The sequence below is a fragment of the Giraffa tippelskirchi genome, chromosome 5 (genome assembly GCF_054371585.1).
Source record: "Giraffa tippelskirchi isolate mGirTip1 chromosome 5, T2T-mGirTip1v1.2.pri, whole genome shotgun sequence".
NCBI classification, from domain to species: Eukaryota; Metazoa; Chordata; class Mammalia; order Artiodactyla; family Giraffidae; genus Giraffa; species Giraffa tippelskirchi.
The window spans coordinates 104,649,177-104,668,946 of record NC_137279.1 but is presented as its reverse complement, the minus strand read 5'-3'; the positions used below and the strand labels follow the sequence as shown (position 1 = coordinate 104,668,946).

At 38.2% G+C, this 19,770-nt stretch overlaps 1 protein-coding gene across 16 annotated transcripts in view; it reads right to left on the bottom strand.

Moving 5' to 3' along the window:
• Positions 1-19,770, bottom strand: part of SPAG17 (sperm associated antigen 17) — a 246,713-nt gene that overhangs the window by 166,765 nt on the left and 60,178 nt on the right. For all 16 annotated transcript variants that reach the window (XR_014054585.1, XR_014054589.1, XR_014054587.1 and 13 more), the window contains exons 4-7: positions 19,203-19,334; positions 5,508-5,694; positions 3,823-4,017; positions 1,512-1,693 (exon numbers count right to left, since the gene is read on the bottom strand). Coding sequence is in view for 8 of the 16 variants with exons in the window: in XM_081492940.1 (XP_081349066.1) it covers positions 1,512-1,693; positions 3,823-4,017; positions 5,508-5,694; positions 19,203-19,334 (696 nt within the window). In the remaining 8 variants the exon portion in view is untranslated. The remainder of the gene's footprint in view (positions 1-1,511; positions 1,694-3,822; positions 4,018-5,507; positions 5,695-19,202; positions 19,335-19,770) is intronic.

The following is a 19,770-nucleotide window of genomic DNA, read 5'->3' as shown; positions in this document are numbered from 1 at the left end:
ATGAGGGTTTGATCCCTGGGTCAGGAAGGTCCCCTGAAGAAGGAAATGGTAACCCACTTTAGTATTTTTGCATGGGAAATCCTAAGAACAGAAGAGCCTGGTAGGCTACAGTCCATGGGGTTGCAAAGAGTTGGACACAACTTAGTGACTAAACAACAATAACAATAGTTGCCAATAGTATGAGACCTAAGTGTTCTGTTTCTACATGGTAACATCTAATACCTTATGCTGACAATCTTTGTAACTCAACCTGATGTATCCATCGCTACTTATTCAAATCCGGTCTGTCCTTTAAGGTTCAAATCTAGGCTTCCCTCCTTAGTGTTTTCATGTAGTTCACCCAGTGCACATCCATCTCAAGGTAACAGAATCAGGGATTCTCATAGTGAGAACTGCCCATGTGGCAACCCATGGTCATAAGCAGCCTACCCTTTGGCTCAGAAACTCCAGGATTTGATGTCATTCTTTTCCTCTTAGACGGTCAGGTTCACATTTTGTTTGGGAGCTACCCACAGTCACTGTCCGCAGACACTCATCCTCCCCTTCCATCCTGTTTCTCCCAGCTTCCTTCAGGACACACTTGATGTGGTCCTTCTCCAGGACTCTGTTTTCAGTTCATGTCCTTTCAATACTGACATATATTACCCTCTAAGGGATTCAACACTCCTGGTTCCCTGTTTGTTGGGACAAGTGGTCAGCCAGAAAGAGACCTGAGAGGTCTCTTTTTTTTTTATAGCAGGAATGCCTGGATATGGATATCTTCCCCAACATTTGTGATAAGTAGTTGCTCAACATTCTTTTTGAAAACACCCTCATATATATAGATTTCATTACTTTTCAGAGCATCCTAATTCTTCTTTTTCTGAATTAATAAGAAACAGAGTGTTTCATTTAACAGAGCATGTAGATGTGTGGCATCTTGAACACTGCTTCTCTGTTTCATGATTTTGGTCTTGCCTTTCTGCAAGTACCTCAATAGCAGGGAGCCAATAAATACACTCAGGAAATGCCTGCTAATTGTTGGCTTGGGGTCAAGTCATTCTATTAAGATAAACCTTGTCAGGCAAATAAATTAAAAATACAATTTTGGCAATAAAAGCAAAGACCTAGAAGAACAATGTCTTGAACTAATATATAAAAAAGAAAGACAACGTAATTCAACAAACTGTAAAATTTAGTATTTTCATAATTTACATATATTAAGACTCTGCTGCCTAGAACCTTAAGGTATGAAGCAAAGCCACATGTAACCAAATAAAATAATTATCATCCTTTCTCTTCATCTACATCTTATTCTTTTGACATTGATTCATACACTAAAAGCTGAAGTATCAGGCTATAGCCATTATTAGACATTCAGTGTGCCCACTGTCTTGAAGATAAACCAGCCTAGCACAAAACCTTCTCTATAGACAGTGATCAATGAATATCTGTGGAATGAACAGATGGGGCAAATGGAAGCACAGTGTCACATGTTCAAACTAGTCAGTCTCACTAATGCATGTACTAACCAACATCTCGCTGTCTGACCAGTCAGAAGGAAACTTGTCAGCCTTGACCGTGTATTCAAGCCGAGCGACATCAAAGAGATTTGTTTCTGGTTTCTGGTTATTCAGGATTGGTTCCAAGTACTTCCAGAAGATTTCAAGTTCTTTTATGCCATTCTCTTTCTTCAGTTTTTCAGCTTCTATTTCTAATAAGAGCAACATGTTTATACTGCAAAATGAGAGTGCTGAATTTCATCCCACTTGCAGTGCTTGTGGTGAGTCATATACATTGCCCAATGTCTGTACAGTACCAGAAAATACAAATAAAGGTAATTTTGAGAAGTGTTTGGACCTGGACTATATAATTAAACATCAGGGGATTTTACTTCTGAAATTGTTATTAAATATGAGCTTTTCCCATCCCTTTATTTTATAGTTGAAGTCTAGAAAGATAATAATAAGGTCACACATTTTGGGAGCTAACTATGGCCAATATTTCCATCACTCCTATACTGTATCTGTAGAGGAGCCATTTTCTTGCCAAACCACTTTTCAACCATTTTAGCATTTGTTTGATGCATAACTGCAGTTGATCCAGTTCTCCTTCCTATGTGGCTAAAAACACACTGGATCCGTGATTTCTGCTTCAGTTAACTTTAGGCCACATTGAAATAGCTACTAGCTTCTCTGGGCATTTGTACTCTGACAGTAAAATAATGACAGCTTTCCATAAAGTTACACTTGAAAATTTGTCTGACATGTTTTGTTTTTTTCCATCTATAACTAAATAGGTCCTACTACTGCTGCTGCTGCTGCTAAGTCACTTCAGTCATGTCTGACCCTGTGCGACCCCATAAACAGCAGCCCACCAGGGTCCTCTGTCCCTGGGATTCTCCAGGCAAGAATACTGGAGTGGGTTGCCATTCCTTCTCCAATGCATGAGAGTGAAAAGTGAAAATGAAGTCGCTCAGTCCTGTTCAACTCTTTGAGACCCCACGGACTGTAGCCTACCAGGCTCCTCCATCCATGGAATTTTCCAGGCAAGAGTACTGGAGTGGGTTGCCATTTCCTTCTCCAGGTCCTACTACTAAGATCTCATTATTCTAAAGTCTCTCTTTCTGTGATTTTATTTTTATATATTAAATATTTTTTAATAGAAAGACTATGGAACTTATGGGTTTCTGGTGGCTCGGATGGTAAAGAATCTACCTGTAATGCAGGAGACCTGGATTTGATCGCTGGGTAGGGAAGATCTACTGGAGAAGGGAATGGCTACCCACTCCAGTATTCTTGCCTGGAGAATTCCATGAGCAGAGGAGTCAGCTTTTTCTCATTGGCTTCAATAATAAGTTATTTAATGTTACAACTAGCCTTTGAGACAGGAGTAGTTGGATTTGAATCCTGACTCTTTTACTTAATAGCTGCCCCTAGACTGAAAGTCGTTTCCTGTAAAATGGAAATAATAAAACTTACTTCTGAGGGTTGTCATGGAAACTACATGAATCACCACACTTAAAGCCCTCAGCATTAAGCCAAGTCCCAAGGCCTATGCCCAATTAACGGTAGCTATTATTATTATCAGGGTTAGCTATTTCTAACCTGGAATGGCAAATTTTAAAATGTCGTGTTACAGAAATTGGGATGTGGCTGTGTAGGTTACGAAGTCTTGTGCAAAAAATATTACTAATTAATAAAAAGGTGAAATAGCATATGGCAAAAAGAGCATGAACTTCCACGTCACAGAGGCTAATGCTGAATCCTAATTCTAGTACCCACGCAGTAGAGTTTTGTTCCCTTCCCATAGAGGGAGTCTGGTTCAATTCTCTTAGAGGAAGACCCTGAGGCTCAGAATAGCTGAACAGCAGTGTAGGTGGGACTTCATCCTATAGCTTCCTGGTCCAAGGCCCGGAATATAAGCGCCCCTTCGGATTTGTCACAATAAGCCTGTAGCAAAGCCAAGCAAGAATCCAAAGTGATGACCCCCTCAGGGCCATTTGGTGGCTGTGGCTGCTGGCAAAAAAGATTCTCTACAGTTGATCCACCCAGCGCATGCTTTAGGTAAAAGTTATATATCAAAATTCCTGAGAAATGGAGTTGGATAACCAACTCTTATGTTCTCTGTGGCTAAGCAGGGATAGAAACACGGGGTATGATTTGAATTTGCAAAATTTACAACACCTGGCTAGTGCAAGCAGCATAAACAGCAAATCAGTCTCAAAGGGATTTAATAATGTATGTATCGTAGGACTATGTTTTGGATAGAAAGTTGTATTTGTTCTTTAAGGACAGTGGGTAATACTGAAGGATTCGGTAAGTTGCTTAGCAGACTGCATACCTTCTGGCTGAAGAAAACTTTCCTGCTGTTGGCTAACTGCTGCCAGGTGTGCCTGCAGAGGTTCATAATTCTCTGAAGATATTTTAATCACGCTGCTTAAGGGAATGCCAAGCTCCATCATGATCGCTAATATCTGAGGATTGTTGAAGCCCACGACTATAATGTAATGCTGGGCACCGTCATCTGGCTCATCGTCTGTTCAAAATATACCATAGAGAAGAGCAGCCGTCATTTTAAAAGAGAACAGGTTGCATTCAGCCAGTTCAATGGCTCCATACATTATGCATGCGTTTATCATCCCCGGGGCTTGCCAAGAGCAGTGGGGTTGGCTGGAATGCAGTCCTGTTGACTGGTTTTCATTATTGCCCTTCCAGTAAGAAGGCTGTGGCCATTTTACAAAATATTAAATCACTGTTGCAAATGAGACAAAGGCATAATAGAAAGACAAACATACAGAGGGCCTGTTGTCATGGAAAATGTGTGTTTGGGTTTTTGTGAAAAAAAAAAAGTCTAGGTTGTAATTTTTCTTGGTTCTAATCTCTTGAGCAACATCTGGCTTTACTCCTGAATTACGAGTAGCTGAAGCTTTGTGATATTTTATAAGTAGAGGTGTTTACAGGAGAGGGAAATATTGAATATGAACATACTCCCTACCAAAGCATTCTGTGTATTTATGTCAATAGGTGTGGATGCAGAGTATGGGTTATGTAGCAACAATATTATTTATTGCATTCAATTTTAAAATATATATTGTGCACATTCCTAAAATTTTTCTCCTTGATTTTATCCTGGCTACATTGTTCTATTAGTGTTAGAACATGAATTTATATTAGAATGTTAGATTCTGAGGGGTGAGAAAAATTGTCATATTTTGATATCAATACTAGATGGTACATCTCACAATGGTTCATTAAGATCAACTTACAAATAGAGCAAAAGATGCACAAACTTTCGATCTTCAAGTAGCGATCTTTCTTCAGTTACTAAAACAAATCAGTATTGATACTACCCATGAAATCCATAATATAATTGCTCCTAAGTAAGTAGGTTTAGAGCAGAGCTGTATTATGGGAGTCAAATTGGTAAAGAATGTGAAGACCTGCCATCTCATTTAAATACAATGTGCATAACAACAGTAGCTCCATTTAGATTCATGGGAAGGGAGCAATAACTCATAGCTGTCTAAGTTGAAAAGTTTTTATATAGACAATCTAAATGAAAGAAAATTCTGGTTGCTCTATCTAGGACAAACAGATAGTGGGAGAAGTTGAGGTCAGGAAGCTACATGCTCTACATGAGCCACAAATTAACTGGTCTGATTTTATTGGTATTGTATTTCATTTGTGACAATAATTACTTTTTGCTTTGCCTTACAAGTGTCTCTGACTTTCTCAAAATGTTCCCAAACAGACACTAAGCTGCTTGGTAGCACAATCAGCTTGTGACTTCACCTTTTATTTGCACTGTGAAAATATGTCTATAGCAAGACACATGCTAAAGAAATATTGGCTGAAAACATAAATGAATTGCAAGTAGAAATATTTTTCTACCAAGGTGTCATGGGGAGCATGAGATTTATGGTTTTAAAAAAGGGGAAAGCCTGGGGAAGATTAAGCGTAGTGACTGGAATGATCTCTCAAGCTCATAGGTCATAAGGCAAGCAGGGAAAGGAGCATCTCACTGACCAATGTATTGTTTGGTGTCATCCTCTTCTCCCCTCCTCACTAACTGGGTGGTCTTTTTCACAGCAATGTTTGCCTCTGGCTGGTCCCTTCCCTTTCCTTTGGCAACCTTGGCAGCTGGGGACTTCTTCTCCTTGGGAGATTTTGCTTTCACTTTATCCTTTTCTATCTTAAATCTGTCTTCTATGACCTGGAAAGACAGAATACTTTTCATTAAACCATATAGTGAGCAGGCAATGGATTTTCTACTATCAGGTAAATTAATGCTTTATTTCATGCAATCACTCCTTTACTCATTTATTCATTCTTCAAGCCAGGAAAGTGGAGATTTCAGGTTGAGTCTAAGTTGTGAGAAGGTACATCAATTCACCAAGAAGGGTGAATGCTTAGAGACTGTCATACACACATCTCTTTTGAAGGGAATTCATCTTAAAGAAGCCAAGCTTGGTCTAATAAACAACCAACTGAGGTTGGTGTTGGTGGATCCTGAACACATTGTGATGGCAGGGACTTAGGTTTATCATATTGCCTAACCTGGAGTTCTCTATTTTTGTCTTACAGACATGTGGGGTTTCTAACAAAACAAAACTTTTAAATAAAAAGGGAAACAGAAAGGATACTTTTTTTCTAAAATCTCCATGATAGTTTTTCCAGGTTTAAGAGGTGTCAACCACTTTTAACTGTTAAAGGATTCTTTGGGGAACTGAGCACTAACAAACTATTTTTGGTATAGTGCCACTTAAAAAATGTGTAGACGGGATCAATATCAATCTGATATGTTCAAAGAGATCAACACAACACTTCGGTTGGCAATGCTAACTCTTTATACACTGCTCTGGGGCATGCTGAGATTGTCACATACCAACTAAAGACCTAATTTTTTTTAAAGCATTTTTTCTTTCCAAGCAATTGCCAAAACCTCTGTACATTATTTCATAATGTAATTACAATTTTCATTCATGTGTTATAAATACAAATAGACTGAGTTCATTGAAATGATGTGGTATATAGATCATATAGAAGACCCAAAATATGCTTATGTTATTTACTTTTCCCATGTTCAACAAAATTGGACACAAACATAACTAAATAAACTACTGTAGCAAAATTGGGGGCTCTGTTTTCCTGAGTTCTTAAAAGCAAATTTGAAGAACTCTGTTCTAAGACAGTAGAGATAAGGAAAGTAGAAGATATACTGCTTTCGCATTCAGCTAACAAAACTCGGCACAGGAAGGGAAAGAGGGTATCTGCCTCCTCCATGTGGCTTCTGGATGTTGATGGTTTCAGAGAAGCTGGTTTAGCTTTAGCACCCAGAGGACGTGTTGGAGGTGCCCATGGACTCTCCACACATGCCTAGCACCTGTGGTGCTCAGTTCAGTTCAGTAACTCAGTCATGTCCAACTCTTTGTGACCCCATGGACTACAGCACGTCAGGCTTCCCTGTCCATCACCAACTCCCAGAGTTTATTCAAACTCATGTCTATTGAGTCAGTGATGCCATCCAACTATCTCATTCTCTGTCATCCCCTTCTGCTCCTGCATTTAATCTTTCCCAGCATCAGGGTCTTTTCAGATGAGTCAGTTCTTCGCATCAGGTGGCCAAAGCATTGGAGTTTCAGCTTCAGCATCAGTCCTTCCAATGAATATTTAGGACTGATTTTCTTTAGGATGGACTGGTTGTATCTCCTTGCAGCCCAAGGGACTCTCAAGAGTCTTCTCCAACACCACAGTTCAAAAGCATCAATTCTTTTGTGCTTAGATTTCTTTATAGTTCAGCTCTCATATCCACACATGACTACTGGAAAAACCATAGCTTTGACTAGACAGACCTTTGTTAGTAAAGTAATGTCCTTGCTTTTTAATATGCTGCCTAGGTTGGTCATAACTTTTTTTTTCCAAGGAGCAAGCATCTTTTAATTTCATGGCTGCAGTCACCATCTGCAGTGATTTTGGAGCCCAAGAAAATAACGTCTGTCACTGTTTCCACTGTTTCCCCAACTATTTGCCATGAAGTGATGGAACCAGATGCCATGATCTTAGTTGTCTGAATGTTGAGCTTTAAGCCAACTTTTTCACTCTCCTCTTGCACTTTCATCAAGAGGCTTTTTAGTTCTTCTTCGCTTTCTGCCATAAGTGTGGTGTCATCTGCATATCTGAGGTTATTGATATTTCTCCTGGCAATCTTGATTCCAGCTTGTGTTTCATCCAGCCCAACATTTCTCATGATGTACTCTGCATACAAGCTAAATAAGCAGGGTGACAATATACAGCCTTGACGTACTCCTTTCCCTATTTGGAACCACTGGTTCTAGTGATGGGAAACTCAACCTCCCCACCACCTGCTCCTCAACATAGGGAAATGTCAGCGGAGGCTGTAGATGTCATTAATAGCTTTGGGTAAGGCACAAGGAAACCACAAGGGAAAGTACAGAGGTACGAAAAAGCTCTGCATTTCCCTCTGCACCCGATATAAGTTGTTGCATGAAATATGGCTGGGCTCTGTTCCCTTGAGTTTCCACTCTACTGGGGAAGAAAGAGGGAAAAAAGCACATGAACAGAGAGATGTTCATGAATTTTATGAAAGATAAAACCTGATGTAGTATAGAAACACAATTCACCACTCTCTAGTAAGCTGGTGCTGGAAGGCCTCTGAGGAAACGACATTTGAGTGAAGACCTGAAGGATGAGGAGTCATCCATGTGAGAAGTGGGGAAAAGATGAAGTGTGTATGAAAAGGCGCTGAGTCATAAAGGAGATGAATGTGCTCAAGGGCTTGAAAGGAAGTGAGTATAGCAGGAGGAGAGTGGGCAAGGAAGAGAGTGGCCAGAATAAGGAGGGGGAAGCAAGGCATGGGTCAGGTCATCCAGGGTTTTGGAGTGGGGGATTCACACTTTTACATCTTATTAAAAATGCAATGGAAAGACCATAGATGGTTTTAAATGGAGGCGTACTGTGAAGTTGCCACGTAGGAAAGCAGGAGACCAGTAAGTAAATTCTAGAAATACTCCATATAAGACTTAATGGTAACTCAGATTAAGGTGTTGGCAGAGTGGAGAAAAGAGGATGACTTAAGATCTGCTGTAAAAGTTGAAATTACAGGGTGAAAGATTAGAGACGAGGAGTGAAGGAGGAGGCAACAACAAAGATAACGCCTTGGATTTAATGTGAGTAACAGGGTGGTTGATGGTGCCACTCACAGAGACAGAGGTGTTGGGATGGGAAGTTGCTTTTAGTTAAGGTGGGCAAACTATTCAGAATGATCTTGTTAAATCTGAGATGCTCCTGAGATGACAAGGAAACAGTTGAATACAATTGTTCTCTTCTCAGAAGAAAAAAGATTTGACTGGAGTTACAAGTTCAGGCGTGGGTAACATAGAGATAGTAGTTAATGGCATGGGAACAGATAAGACTCTTGGGGAAAGGGTTCTCAAGAAATACGAGAAGTGAAGCTGGGGTCATGCTGGAAACTCCAATACTTATCAGTTGGGTATAGGAGGAGATGTTGGCAAAAGATAGAAGTGACTTAAAAAGTAGGAAAAAGTACAGAGTGTGCAGCTAGAGAACCAAGGAACCAAAAGTATGGGTGGTTACAGGTGACATCATGGGAGCAGCCTTGGTGGAGTGTGGAGGCAATGAATAGGGAGGCAGGAATAGTAGGGTGATCACTTGTGTGGACAACTATCTCAAGAACTTCCCTTGTAAGCACTATTCACAATAGCCAAGACATGGAAACAATCTACATGTCTATCAACAGATGAATGGATAGAGACGATATGATATATATATATGTATATATATATATGTATGTATGTATGTATATATATATATACACACACACATACACACACACAATGGAATACTACTCAGCCATATAAAAGAACAAAATAATGCCATTGTAGCAATATGGAAGTACCTAGGGATTACCATACTAAGTGAAGAGAATCAAATAGACAAGCCAAATATTATACAATATTACTTATATGTGGAATCTAAAATATGACACAAATGAACCTATCTGTGAAACAGAAATAGACTCATAGACATAGAAGACAGACTTGTGGTTGGCAAGGGGGAGGGGGCTGGGGTAGGGATTGAAGAGGAGGTTGGGGTTAGCAGATGTAAACTATTATATATAGAATGTATAAATAACAAGGTCCTACTGTATAGCACAGAGAACTATATTCAATATCCTATGATAAATCATAATGGAAAAGAATATTTAAAAATGAATATATATATATATATATATATAAAACTGAATCAGTTTGCTTTATAGCAGACGTTAACACAACATTGTAAATCAACTATACTCCAATAAAAAAGTAAAACATAAAACTAATCTAAATGTATTTAAAAAGGAAAAATAGAAAGAGAAAACACTTAAAGAAGAAGTTAGCTTGTGAAGGGAAACTGGAGCTCTGAGATTGTTCAGTGGATGAGTGGGCAGAAGAGGAGTATAACATAAAGCTATGTGTGTATATTAATATGTACATATGTGAAATCAGGAGATGTTGTGCTTGCAGGCTGATGGAATGCTCCAGCAGAGAGGGAGACATTGAAGTCATCGGGGAGACGGGAGACTCCTTGAGGAAGCAAGATGGGATAAGATCAAGAGAACGTGTCAATAACTGGACTTTGATAGGAAGAAAGGCAATTTCTTAGTTTAATAAAAGGAGCAAAGATGGGATGGGTGGCTGGGTGTGGGTGCAAGGAAGAGAGAAGTCTTGATGTGTTGAGGGAATGTTTCAATGTTTTCAAGTGAAGGATGAGGCAAAGTTACCAATACAGGATGGGCAGGTATGAAGTAGGAGGTTTCACTAGAGAAGATAATGTGAGTAGAAAGGGGGGAAGAAAGCTCACTCTCTGCCAGTGTGGAGAGTTTATTGGAAATTTTGAAACTGCTCATTTAAAATGAAACCAGAGCCCATATCAGTGCCACTGCGTCCAATTAACTCAGAGGCATTGGTAAAACTTGTGCAAGCAGGTGCTCTCCTAACCACGCCTTGGATCATGGCGAGTCCACTAGAGGGAAAAGCTCCTGAGGTGGACAGCTAGCCTCATCACAGAAAAGTCCCAAGTTGCCCAACAAAATCTTTCAGAAACTTCTACAACCATCATTTTAAATAAAATTGCAGGGTGATCTTCAGAAAAGAAGAAACTGTTTTGGGTTAAATTATTCTAAAGTTCACCTTCATTTATTTCATTCACCTTTATACATGCATTAATATTCCATCATTCCAAAATCACTTTCTGAGTGTGGTAGCCATTTGTGTCTCAATAAGACAGTTGTTGTTGTATAGTCACTAAGTTGTGTCCAACTCTTCTGCAACAAAATGGACTGTAGCCTGCCAGGTTCCTCTGTCCATGGGATTTCCCAGGCAAGAATATGGAGTGGGTAGCTATTTCCTTCTCCAAGGCATCTTTCCTACCCAGGGATTGAACCCAAGTCTCCTGCATTACAGGTAGATTCTTTACCATCTGAGCCACCAGGGGATGTGTTCCCTTAGCAAGGCCAAACTTGGTACCCTGGAGACAAGCATCTTTTAAACTAATTTCCATTAACACTGAAATGACCAACACCGATCTCCCTCTTTTCACAAAAAAATTCTTCTAGATCCTGATTTACTTCTTTAAGTAACATTTTTAAATTATAAAAATAATCATAATTGAAAAATTAGAAAAAAATAGAGGATTTACCAAAAAATTCACAGTTCCACCATCCAGAGAAGATGGGTAAAGAAGCTATTAATGCCTTTTTTCAAATTATGTTTAGGCATCATTTTAATGTAATCATTACTGTCACCTCTATACAAGCTCTGCATTTTCCATTTAACAATGATGTACCTTTAATTGATAAAATATCAAACAGTATTGCTATGTAAAATATTTCTCATAGTAACTCTATACCCGCTTTTCTGGTACACAGACACTAATTTGTAAAGAACAGAAGCAAGTGAAAACACCTGGGTCTTCTGAGGTGTCAGAGGCAGGCAGAGAAGTTCTTGGTACATTTCTGAACACGTTCTTTGTCCTACTCAGTCCCCACTGCTCCCCTGGCTGACTCTAGTGGTGGTCTAATTGCTCCTCTCCTGTGTCCTGTCTGTATCTCCCTCCCTCCACACCTTAGCTGAACCAAGGCAGTCCCTTTGTCCCCGTTTCTGAACAATGATTGACTACTTGCCCCCTAGAAATCTACTTTGGTCAAAAAGTTCATCCTTTTCCACCAAGCCCTAATCACAGGAAAATCATCTCCTATCTATACCTTCCCTTTCCCTTTCTTCTCTTCATTCTGAATAAGCCCCTCCCCACTATGGGTTTATAGCTTTGGATCTGAAGGCAGGAGTGGGGAGAAGTAAACTAAGTTTGCTGAGCCCCCTCCTAAATCATAAGCTAAAACTTGTTTGCATCAACCTCTTTGGGCTTTCTTGCTTCTGAATAACATGACATGCATGTTCCCATTCTATGGTCAACTCCTTACAACTTAAAAAACTCAGAGGAAACCCTTGCCAATTTAAGACAAAAATTTAGGAGGGGGTGTATTTAATAGGCCTTCTTTCTACCACGTGTGGGGAACACAGGCTCCCCTGCATATGAAGGGAGAATCAGGTTTGTTACAGAGTACGTTTTCTTTAAAATGCAGTGGGTCCAAAAGGCATCTGGATGCCTCCTATGGAGAGAAGATCTTGGACAGGCACAGAGATCTCTTACCAGTTAAGCTACGTAGCAGAAGCGGGGCTCTTGTCTCTGCAATAACCAAAAAAAATGTATTCGGGTTTCATGTACTCATCTGAGTATTAAATGACACCCACCTAGAATCCTTAATCTTGTTATTCTCACTTTTTAAAGGTTAAAATACAAAATCCCCCCTCTTTGGAATTGGGCAGACTAGTTATTTGACACTTCAAAAGTATTTTAGACTATATTTTATTTCTAAATGATTTCTTAATACCAAAATTCAAATACTTTTATGGGTTTCAATTCTGTTGTTCTTCACAATAGAAGGGAGGGATATGGTAAAAGTCAGTGGGACTGATGGTAAATATCTATACTTCATCTTGTGTGTGCATGCTACGTTGCGTTAATTGTGTCTGACTTTTTGCAACCCTATGGACTGTGGCCTGCCAGGCTCCTCTGTCCATGGGATTCTCCAGAGAAGAATACTAGAGTGGGCTGCCATGCCTTCCTCCAGCAGATCTTCCCGACCCAGGGATCAAACCCATGTCTCTTAGGTCTCCTGCATTGGCAGGCGGATTCTTAACCACTAGTGCCACCTGGGAATACTTCATCTTACTCTTATGGATAATAGCACATCTACATATTTGTGTATAATTTGTGTTCAATATATGTTCTATCATAAGATTCTCAAAATAATATTACTAAGGATATAGATAAGAAAAGATGTCATAGAAGTAAAGTGACTAAGTCACTCCATTATCATGCGACTTCTGAGAAACAGGGTTTGTCTTCGGAGTCCTATTCAATTCTCTTTCAAAACATCATTCTGTGTATCTCATAAACACTCTATTGACCACAGATGATGAGAGGACAAGATGGACTGAAAGAAATGTATGGTGTCAAAAGAGAAACAGATTAAACAATATTAAAGAGATTTGTTTTCATGAAACTCCTCCATCTTTAAAAAGCTAATACAAAGTTAATTTGAACAGGGCATTATTTATGATTTCTTTTAATGGAGAACTGGGACTAAATGGTTCTAGAACCTACTCTGCAGACACAAGCTTGTGGGGACATTTGGTGGCTCAATTAATCCATATCTATAAACCTAGGTTGGGGCTGCCCTGATAGCTCAGATGGTAAAGAATCTTCCTGCAATGCATGAGACCTGAGTTTGATCCCTGAGTTGGGAAGATCTCCTGGAGAAGCAAATGGCAACCCACTCCAGTATTATTGCCTGGGAAATTCCATGGACAGAGGAGTCTGGCAGGCTACAGTTCATTGGATCACAAAGAGTTGGACACAACTAAGCAAATAATATACACATAAACCTATACTAAGGAAATTATCCAAAATATGAAGAATTTTATAAGATAAGATTGTTCATCATGACATCGTTTATTATGAAAGAATATAGAAATAATGGAGATGATGAACAATAAAGGAATTTTAAGTATGGTAGTCAACAGAATGTCACCTAGCCAGTAACAATGGTAGGTGTGGATGCTGTGGTAATGAGAAAAAAATATGGTATATTTTAATTGAAATAAAACTGGATTAAAAATCTTTTAAAATATTACAGCCATGTAAAGAAACACATCCATAGAAAGAAACAAAGCAAATATACCAAAATGTTAACGTTAGTTGTAATAGGGTTGTGGCATTATGAACATTTTGTTATTCCTTTTCTATACTTTTTATTTCTTTGCCCTCCCTGCATGCCTGCCAAACAGAAAATATAATGCATGGGATTGAGTCAGGACCTTGCTTTCCTAGAGAACTGCTTAGGTGTAGGAAAGGTAAGCCTACAAGTGTCCTGGGTTCACTTGACCAAATGATACAATCTAGAGATTGCACAAAGTCCTGGAGGTGCGATAGTGCCATCTTCAGGGTGCAATTCTTCACCCACAGAATCAGAACATAGCCCTGTCTGTGCGGTGGTGGTGGTGGGTAGGTCTGACGTCTATCTGATGTCTGTCTCCTGCAGGATTCTTTGTGATTCAGCCAGTGCTATCCTACATCCAGAAGGGAAGAGAAAAGGGCTGAGGACATTTGGAGGAATCCCAGGAAATCTAGTTCTAAGAGATTCCCCCAGAAACAAGCTCATTTCTGGGTGAGGGTGGTGGTGGTGAGATTGGATAAGAAGTCAGGATTCCCTTGGGAATTGGTGGTTGATTAGCCTAGTGGCCTTTGGTCCATTGTGAGTTTTGTTCCTTTCTTTGACCAGTTCCCCCACTTAATCTCAGAATGTTGTGCGTGCATGCTAAGTCACTTCAGTTGTATCTGACTCTATGCGAGCCTATGGACCATAGTTTGCCAGGCTACTCTGTCCAAGGGATTCTCCAGGCAAGAATACTGGAGTGGGTTGTTGCGCCCTTCTCCGGGGGTATTCCCGACCCAGAGATCGAATCTGTGTCTCTTATGTCTTCTGCATTGGCAGATGGGATTTTTACCATGTGTATGCAGTGTAATTAGCAAGTTGGTAGATCCCACTGAATAGTCATTTGCTCCTATAATGAGGCATCTCTGGAAAGTTCTCTACTGATTGCCAGCCAAAAGTTCTATTTTGCATAATTATTGAGACACAGAAGGGGTTTGTACAGTGGTTAAGAACATGATCTTAGAGTCTGACAGTTCTGGATTTAAATCCCAGCTCCATCTCCATTTAGCCACTGGAAATTTACTTAACTTTTCACACCCTCAGTTTTGCCATCTGCAAATCGAGAATAATACTCTGTACCACACAGAGTCATTTAAAAGATTAAATGATGTAATGAATGTAAACAGCTTAAGTATAGTGCCAAGCAGACAATAATGGTAGCTAATTACTATTATTAGCTCCTGTAAAGGTAGCTATGTATTTCAAGATACTACTCTATTTTAAATACGTATATTTCTTTACATTTTCCCCAAAGTCTGTAAAAGGTTTCATTAATTAATAGCATCCCAATTAGGAAAGTGCTGCTCTAGTTTACAGATAAACCACCAAGGAATCATACATGATTTACCCAGAATCACTGAATTTTGTAGCTCTTCAGATCCAACAGTTCTGTTGGTAGTATCCTCATTTCGATAATCCAGCCTCAAAGAATTCCACGTAGTTAGTGAGGCAAGTTATTCCTTTCCGGAAACCACACGGGTCCCTCTAAACTGAGTTTCTGCTCTTCCTCTGTTTGATTTCTTAAAATAGTTTCTGAAGATTTTAACCACAACTGAATCAAAACTAACCAGCCTGTAATTTCCTGGTATGTCCCTATGGCCTTTCTTTTAAAACAAAACACACATACAAAATGGCATTACATTGGCTGGTTTCCAGTGTTTCGGGGTTTTAACTGGAGTAAGCTGGAAAATGTCAATGAAAGTCACCCTAATTTCTCTTTGTCAGTCCTTTGGAGCAGGTTCTGGGTTGTTTGGGCTTCATCATGATATCTTATCAAATTTAGGTGTGTTTAATTTTGAGTTGTTTTAAGAAAAGTTTACCAATACCAGCTGTCCATATTCTTTACTGCATGTCTTCCTTCTCTTCAGTTCTAGGACATTGAAAAATTAAGCAACTTGTACCAAGTAGATAAGTCAGAAAGAGAAAGAACTGCTCTGCTTTTATATAAAAGATATGCTAAAAATATCTAAGAAAATATGGACTGGTTATTTGAATTCACAACTTAAAAGCACAGTTAGAATATATTTGGATCATTACCCCAAAATCCAAAGGTTCTGAACTCAACTCAGATGTACAGACTACATTTAGTTTGGCTGATTATTTAAATGAGTTAATTTTTTGTTTGTTTTATAGCCATTTAAATTTTTTCCATGATTAAATGTTTTATCTTAGCTGAATTCTCAATATATTTTAAATATTTTGATTCACAATGAAGTGTTTTGGTTTTTAAAATGTTTATAATTAATATATAACCTAAAAGTTGTAATTTAAAGGAAGTCAAAATGTGAATGATACTGTAATATTCAGATAACAACTAAATTAAAACATGGTTCAGAATAGAAACCAAGCAATTATTTAAAAATTATAATGAACCTTATGAAAATATCTGTCCTAGTAGATTGTTTCTCTAAATGCTTGTTTCCATAAATGTTTGTTAACAAATTAACAATTAACAACAAATTGATAATGATATAACTAAAAATGCACAATAAATGTTCAGATAATGATGTGTGCAAGGAAAACTCATTTTTAAACAAAACATTCTCCTATTCAGATTTTAAGATAAAATAAAATCTAATTTGGGATTAATTATATGAAAGAATCATATTCGGAAGTTCTGAAATGTTAAAATACATTTCTAGAAATAAAGTATATTTTCTTCATGATATGTATGTTTGGAAATAACCAACAGGATGTTTCTAAACAGATAAAAGTTTCAAAATATATTCAACTTACTACAATTAGAGGCAGGAATTTGTCTCCTAGAGATTCACATGCTAAAGGGTTCTAAACTGTTGTTCTAAGAAATATCTTCCTTGTATTATTTTTTATAATATTAATTATCCAGCATACTTTCTTCATAGACAAAGAGAATGCAATGTTAAGCATAGTCTAATGTATTATAAATGATTAAAATTAGTGGAATCTAAAATAATGATATTTTTACTGTACCTGGCTATTGGAACTATATTATTAAGCATAGATGGTTAAAACAGAATCAAATATGTAGTGTACATTACATTTTTTTCCATTGGAGAAAAAGGACAGGGACCTAATTATATTACTTTTTTTTGTCCACATAGTCTCCCTAGTATTTTCTATAACTACTGCTATGAATAATTGTCAGGCATTCCTTTTAAAAAATGCAATTCCTAAGATTCAACAAAGAAGAAACAAAACACTCTGGGTTGTACAAGTGTAAACATATAACTAGTATTTGAGAGAAAGCAACTATATATATTTCATGTTGATGTTAAAAAGCTAAAGAGAGAGTCACTCCTCTTGCAGGAATCTCAGAATCTCACCTGGGGTTCAGAAAGAAGAAGAAATTGGATAAAGTCCTCTTTTCTTTTTTTCCTTTTCTAATCCACAGCGTAGCGTCAGTTTTCATACTTTATACTTATTTTGCTTTCTGTTCAATTCCCTGGCTGACAAGCATTAACCTCAATTGTTCTAAGTGACCTGCTCCTGCTGGGCAGCGTTGTTGAAATGAACATAGATTATGTCACCCCTCCAACAACTCCCTTAGTCTTCCCTTCACTGAGATTACTTTTCTGGAGAGTACTCCCTTCCTTTCAGTTTTCATCCATTTATTTAGCACTGACTCATGTGGTTGCAACTCAGAGATTTGGGGTTGGTGTTTTGGGAATCCAATCTGATGAAGATACTGATTAGATTATGTAATTGCTGTCTCTTAATTGCTCAAAGAGTTCTCTTATGCATCTATTACCTTTTTATTTTCATAAACCTAAAATTCAACCCCCAATTCCTTAAGACTCTTAAATTTTCAACAAAAAGATTATTTCTGTATCTTAAGAATTTCATATTATTTTGTTCACATTTCAAAGAAATAACAGTGCAGAAATAATTTTATACTGTTAGCTTTAAAAAATTCCTCAGCTTCCAGGATATCCCATTTATTGTTACTTAAAATTTGTTAACTTAAATCTAAAACCTACTCCTATCACAAACAACTACTGACTTAAAACAGGTAGTAAACAAGTAAATCGACACTCAGCAAGTAACTTACATTTATTTGTAGGTGTTGTGGGAAAGCACAAAGCTAACAGAAGGTGTAAGAATTTTTGGAGGACTCACAGTCTACTTTTTATAATTCAGATTCCCATGTGACACTGGAATTTCAAAAAGGCAAGAAAAGCTGTTTCTATACTAGTTTCAAATTTTCCAATTTTTATTCTGCCAAGTCTTAACGTCCCTGAATTCTCTGAGTATTGCTTAAGGTACAAATCTCCTGTACCCGAAAAAGCTTCACATAGATGGAAAACTGTACCATCAACTGTGTCCATATAAGTAGAATTTTCCTGGGAACAATATATATCACCCTAGCAAGAGGCTAAATAGGGAATCTCTTTGAAAAACATAAATCCCTTTATTACAAATATAAAGTGGCATTATTAATTTTTTTCTGTGATTATCCTGTCAAGAGTTCAGTGCAAATAGGAAAGCCAAATTTGGGAGGGGGTCTTACAAAGGGGAAGTAGGTATTATTGTAATGTGTTTGTTCACTTTTCTCTTTTTTTCTTCCATGACTTCGTTTTGCCTCTCCCATTTAGAGGCATAAAGAAACAATTTACTTATAAATGCATTTCATACAAACATGTGCACACATACTTATTACACATGTGCATACAGAAGCATTTGACTTTCCAAAAATATTTCCGCATAATTTGGAAAATAAGAAAAACATTTCTCATTTTGACAAAGGTTAAATGGCAAATGGGTTTGCAACTGGCATCACTTTGCTAAAAGTACTTTAAAATATTTTTTTCAGATGAAAAATACAAATCTTTGGAAAACACACAGATTGACTTCATAGGCAAACGAAAAGTCTATACGTGAAGAAATAATCAGGTACATAATATGGGAGTAGAAGTGATGGATTGCTGCTGAAATATTTAGATTATTAGGAAGGTACAGATGTAGCCTATTATTTTAATAAGTACTCCATTGAATATCATGTAAAATATTTAAAATAGTTAGACCCTGACTTTGTGGGGTTTTCTCACCTTTTTATATTCTCCTGACTCTGTGTCTCTCCTCTGGTTCCTTAATTTGTTCCTAGCATATAAACAGACTACCATAAAAACGACCTCAGCCACATGCCCTGGAATATTGTCGCATTTCAGGGGAACTTACTTTTAATGGGTTTGTCTTTGAGAAAATGTAATTCCTCCAATAGCTCTTTGGATAGACTTTTCCCCTAAAAAGCTGAGGTGACAGTTAAATGTGCTAGGTAACACTTCGTGGCAGACTTACGGAGAGAGGAAGTGCCCCAGAGAACCTGGCTGCGGCTCAGTCAACTCTTGCTGCGTTTAGAAAACCCACCATTGCCCGCCCAGTACCTTCTTCTCGCTTTCCCGTCGCTGTTGGTCTTTCAACTTAATCTGAAGAAGCTGAAATTTCAAGAGTTTCCCTATCAGCGGTAAGGTTAATTTCTCTCCGCTGTCCATAATTGCTTTTGCTGCTGTTAACACCTATGAAGAAACACAATTATTAGGAAAGTGGCATTTTATAACCTTTGGCGTGTCTGTCAGTGATGAAAAGACAAAATGGTATTCTGAGTTTTGTAATATTTGTCTTACTGCAAAGGTGCCTCAATGCTGGCCAAAAAAATTAGGGAAAAATGCCCCAATGCCATAAAGAGAGGCATTTACCCTTTACTCTAAATATATTGGGTTGTCTGAAAATGAACTTTTTCCAATAAGGGCTTCCCATGATGATGCTAGACTCAGACTCCCAGAGATGGGTGGAGGAAAGACAGGGGCGGCTCGGTGTCAGGATGACCGACGGGTCAGTTTCATGCTACAGAAAGTCTATTGTTTGGCACAGCCAATAGCCCAAACTGTCAAACCTTGACTTATTAGGATGCTATAAATTAAGTAGGGTCTTATAATAATGGAAATGGCTATG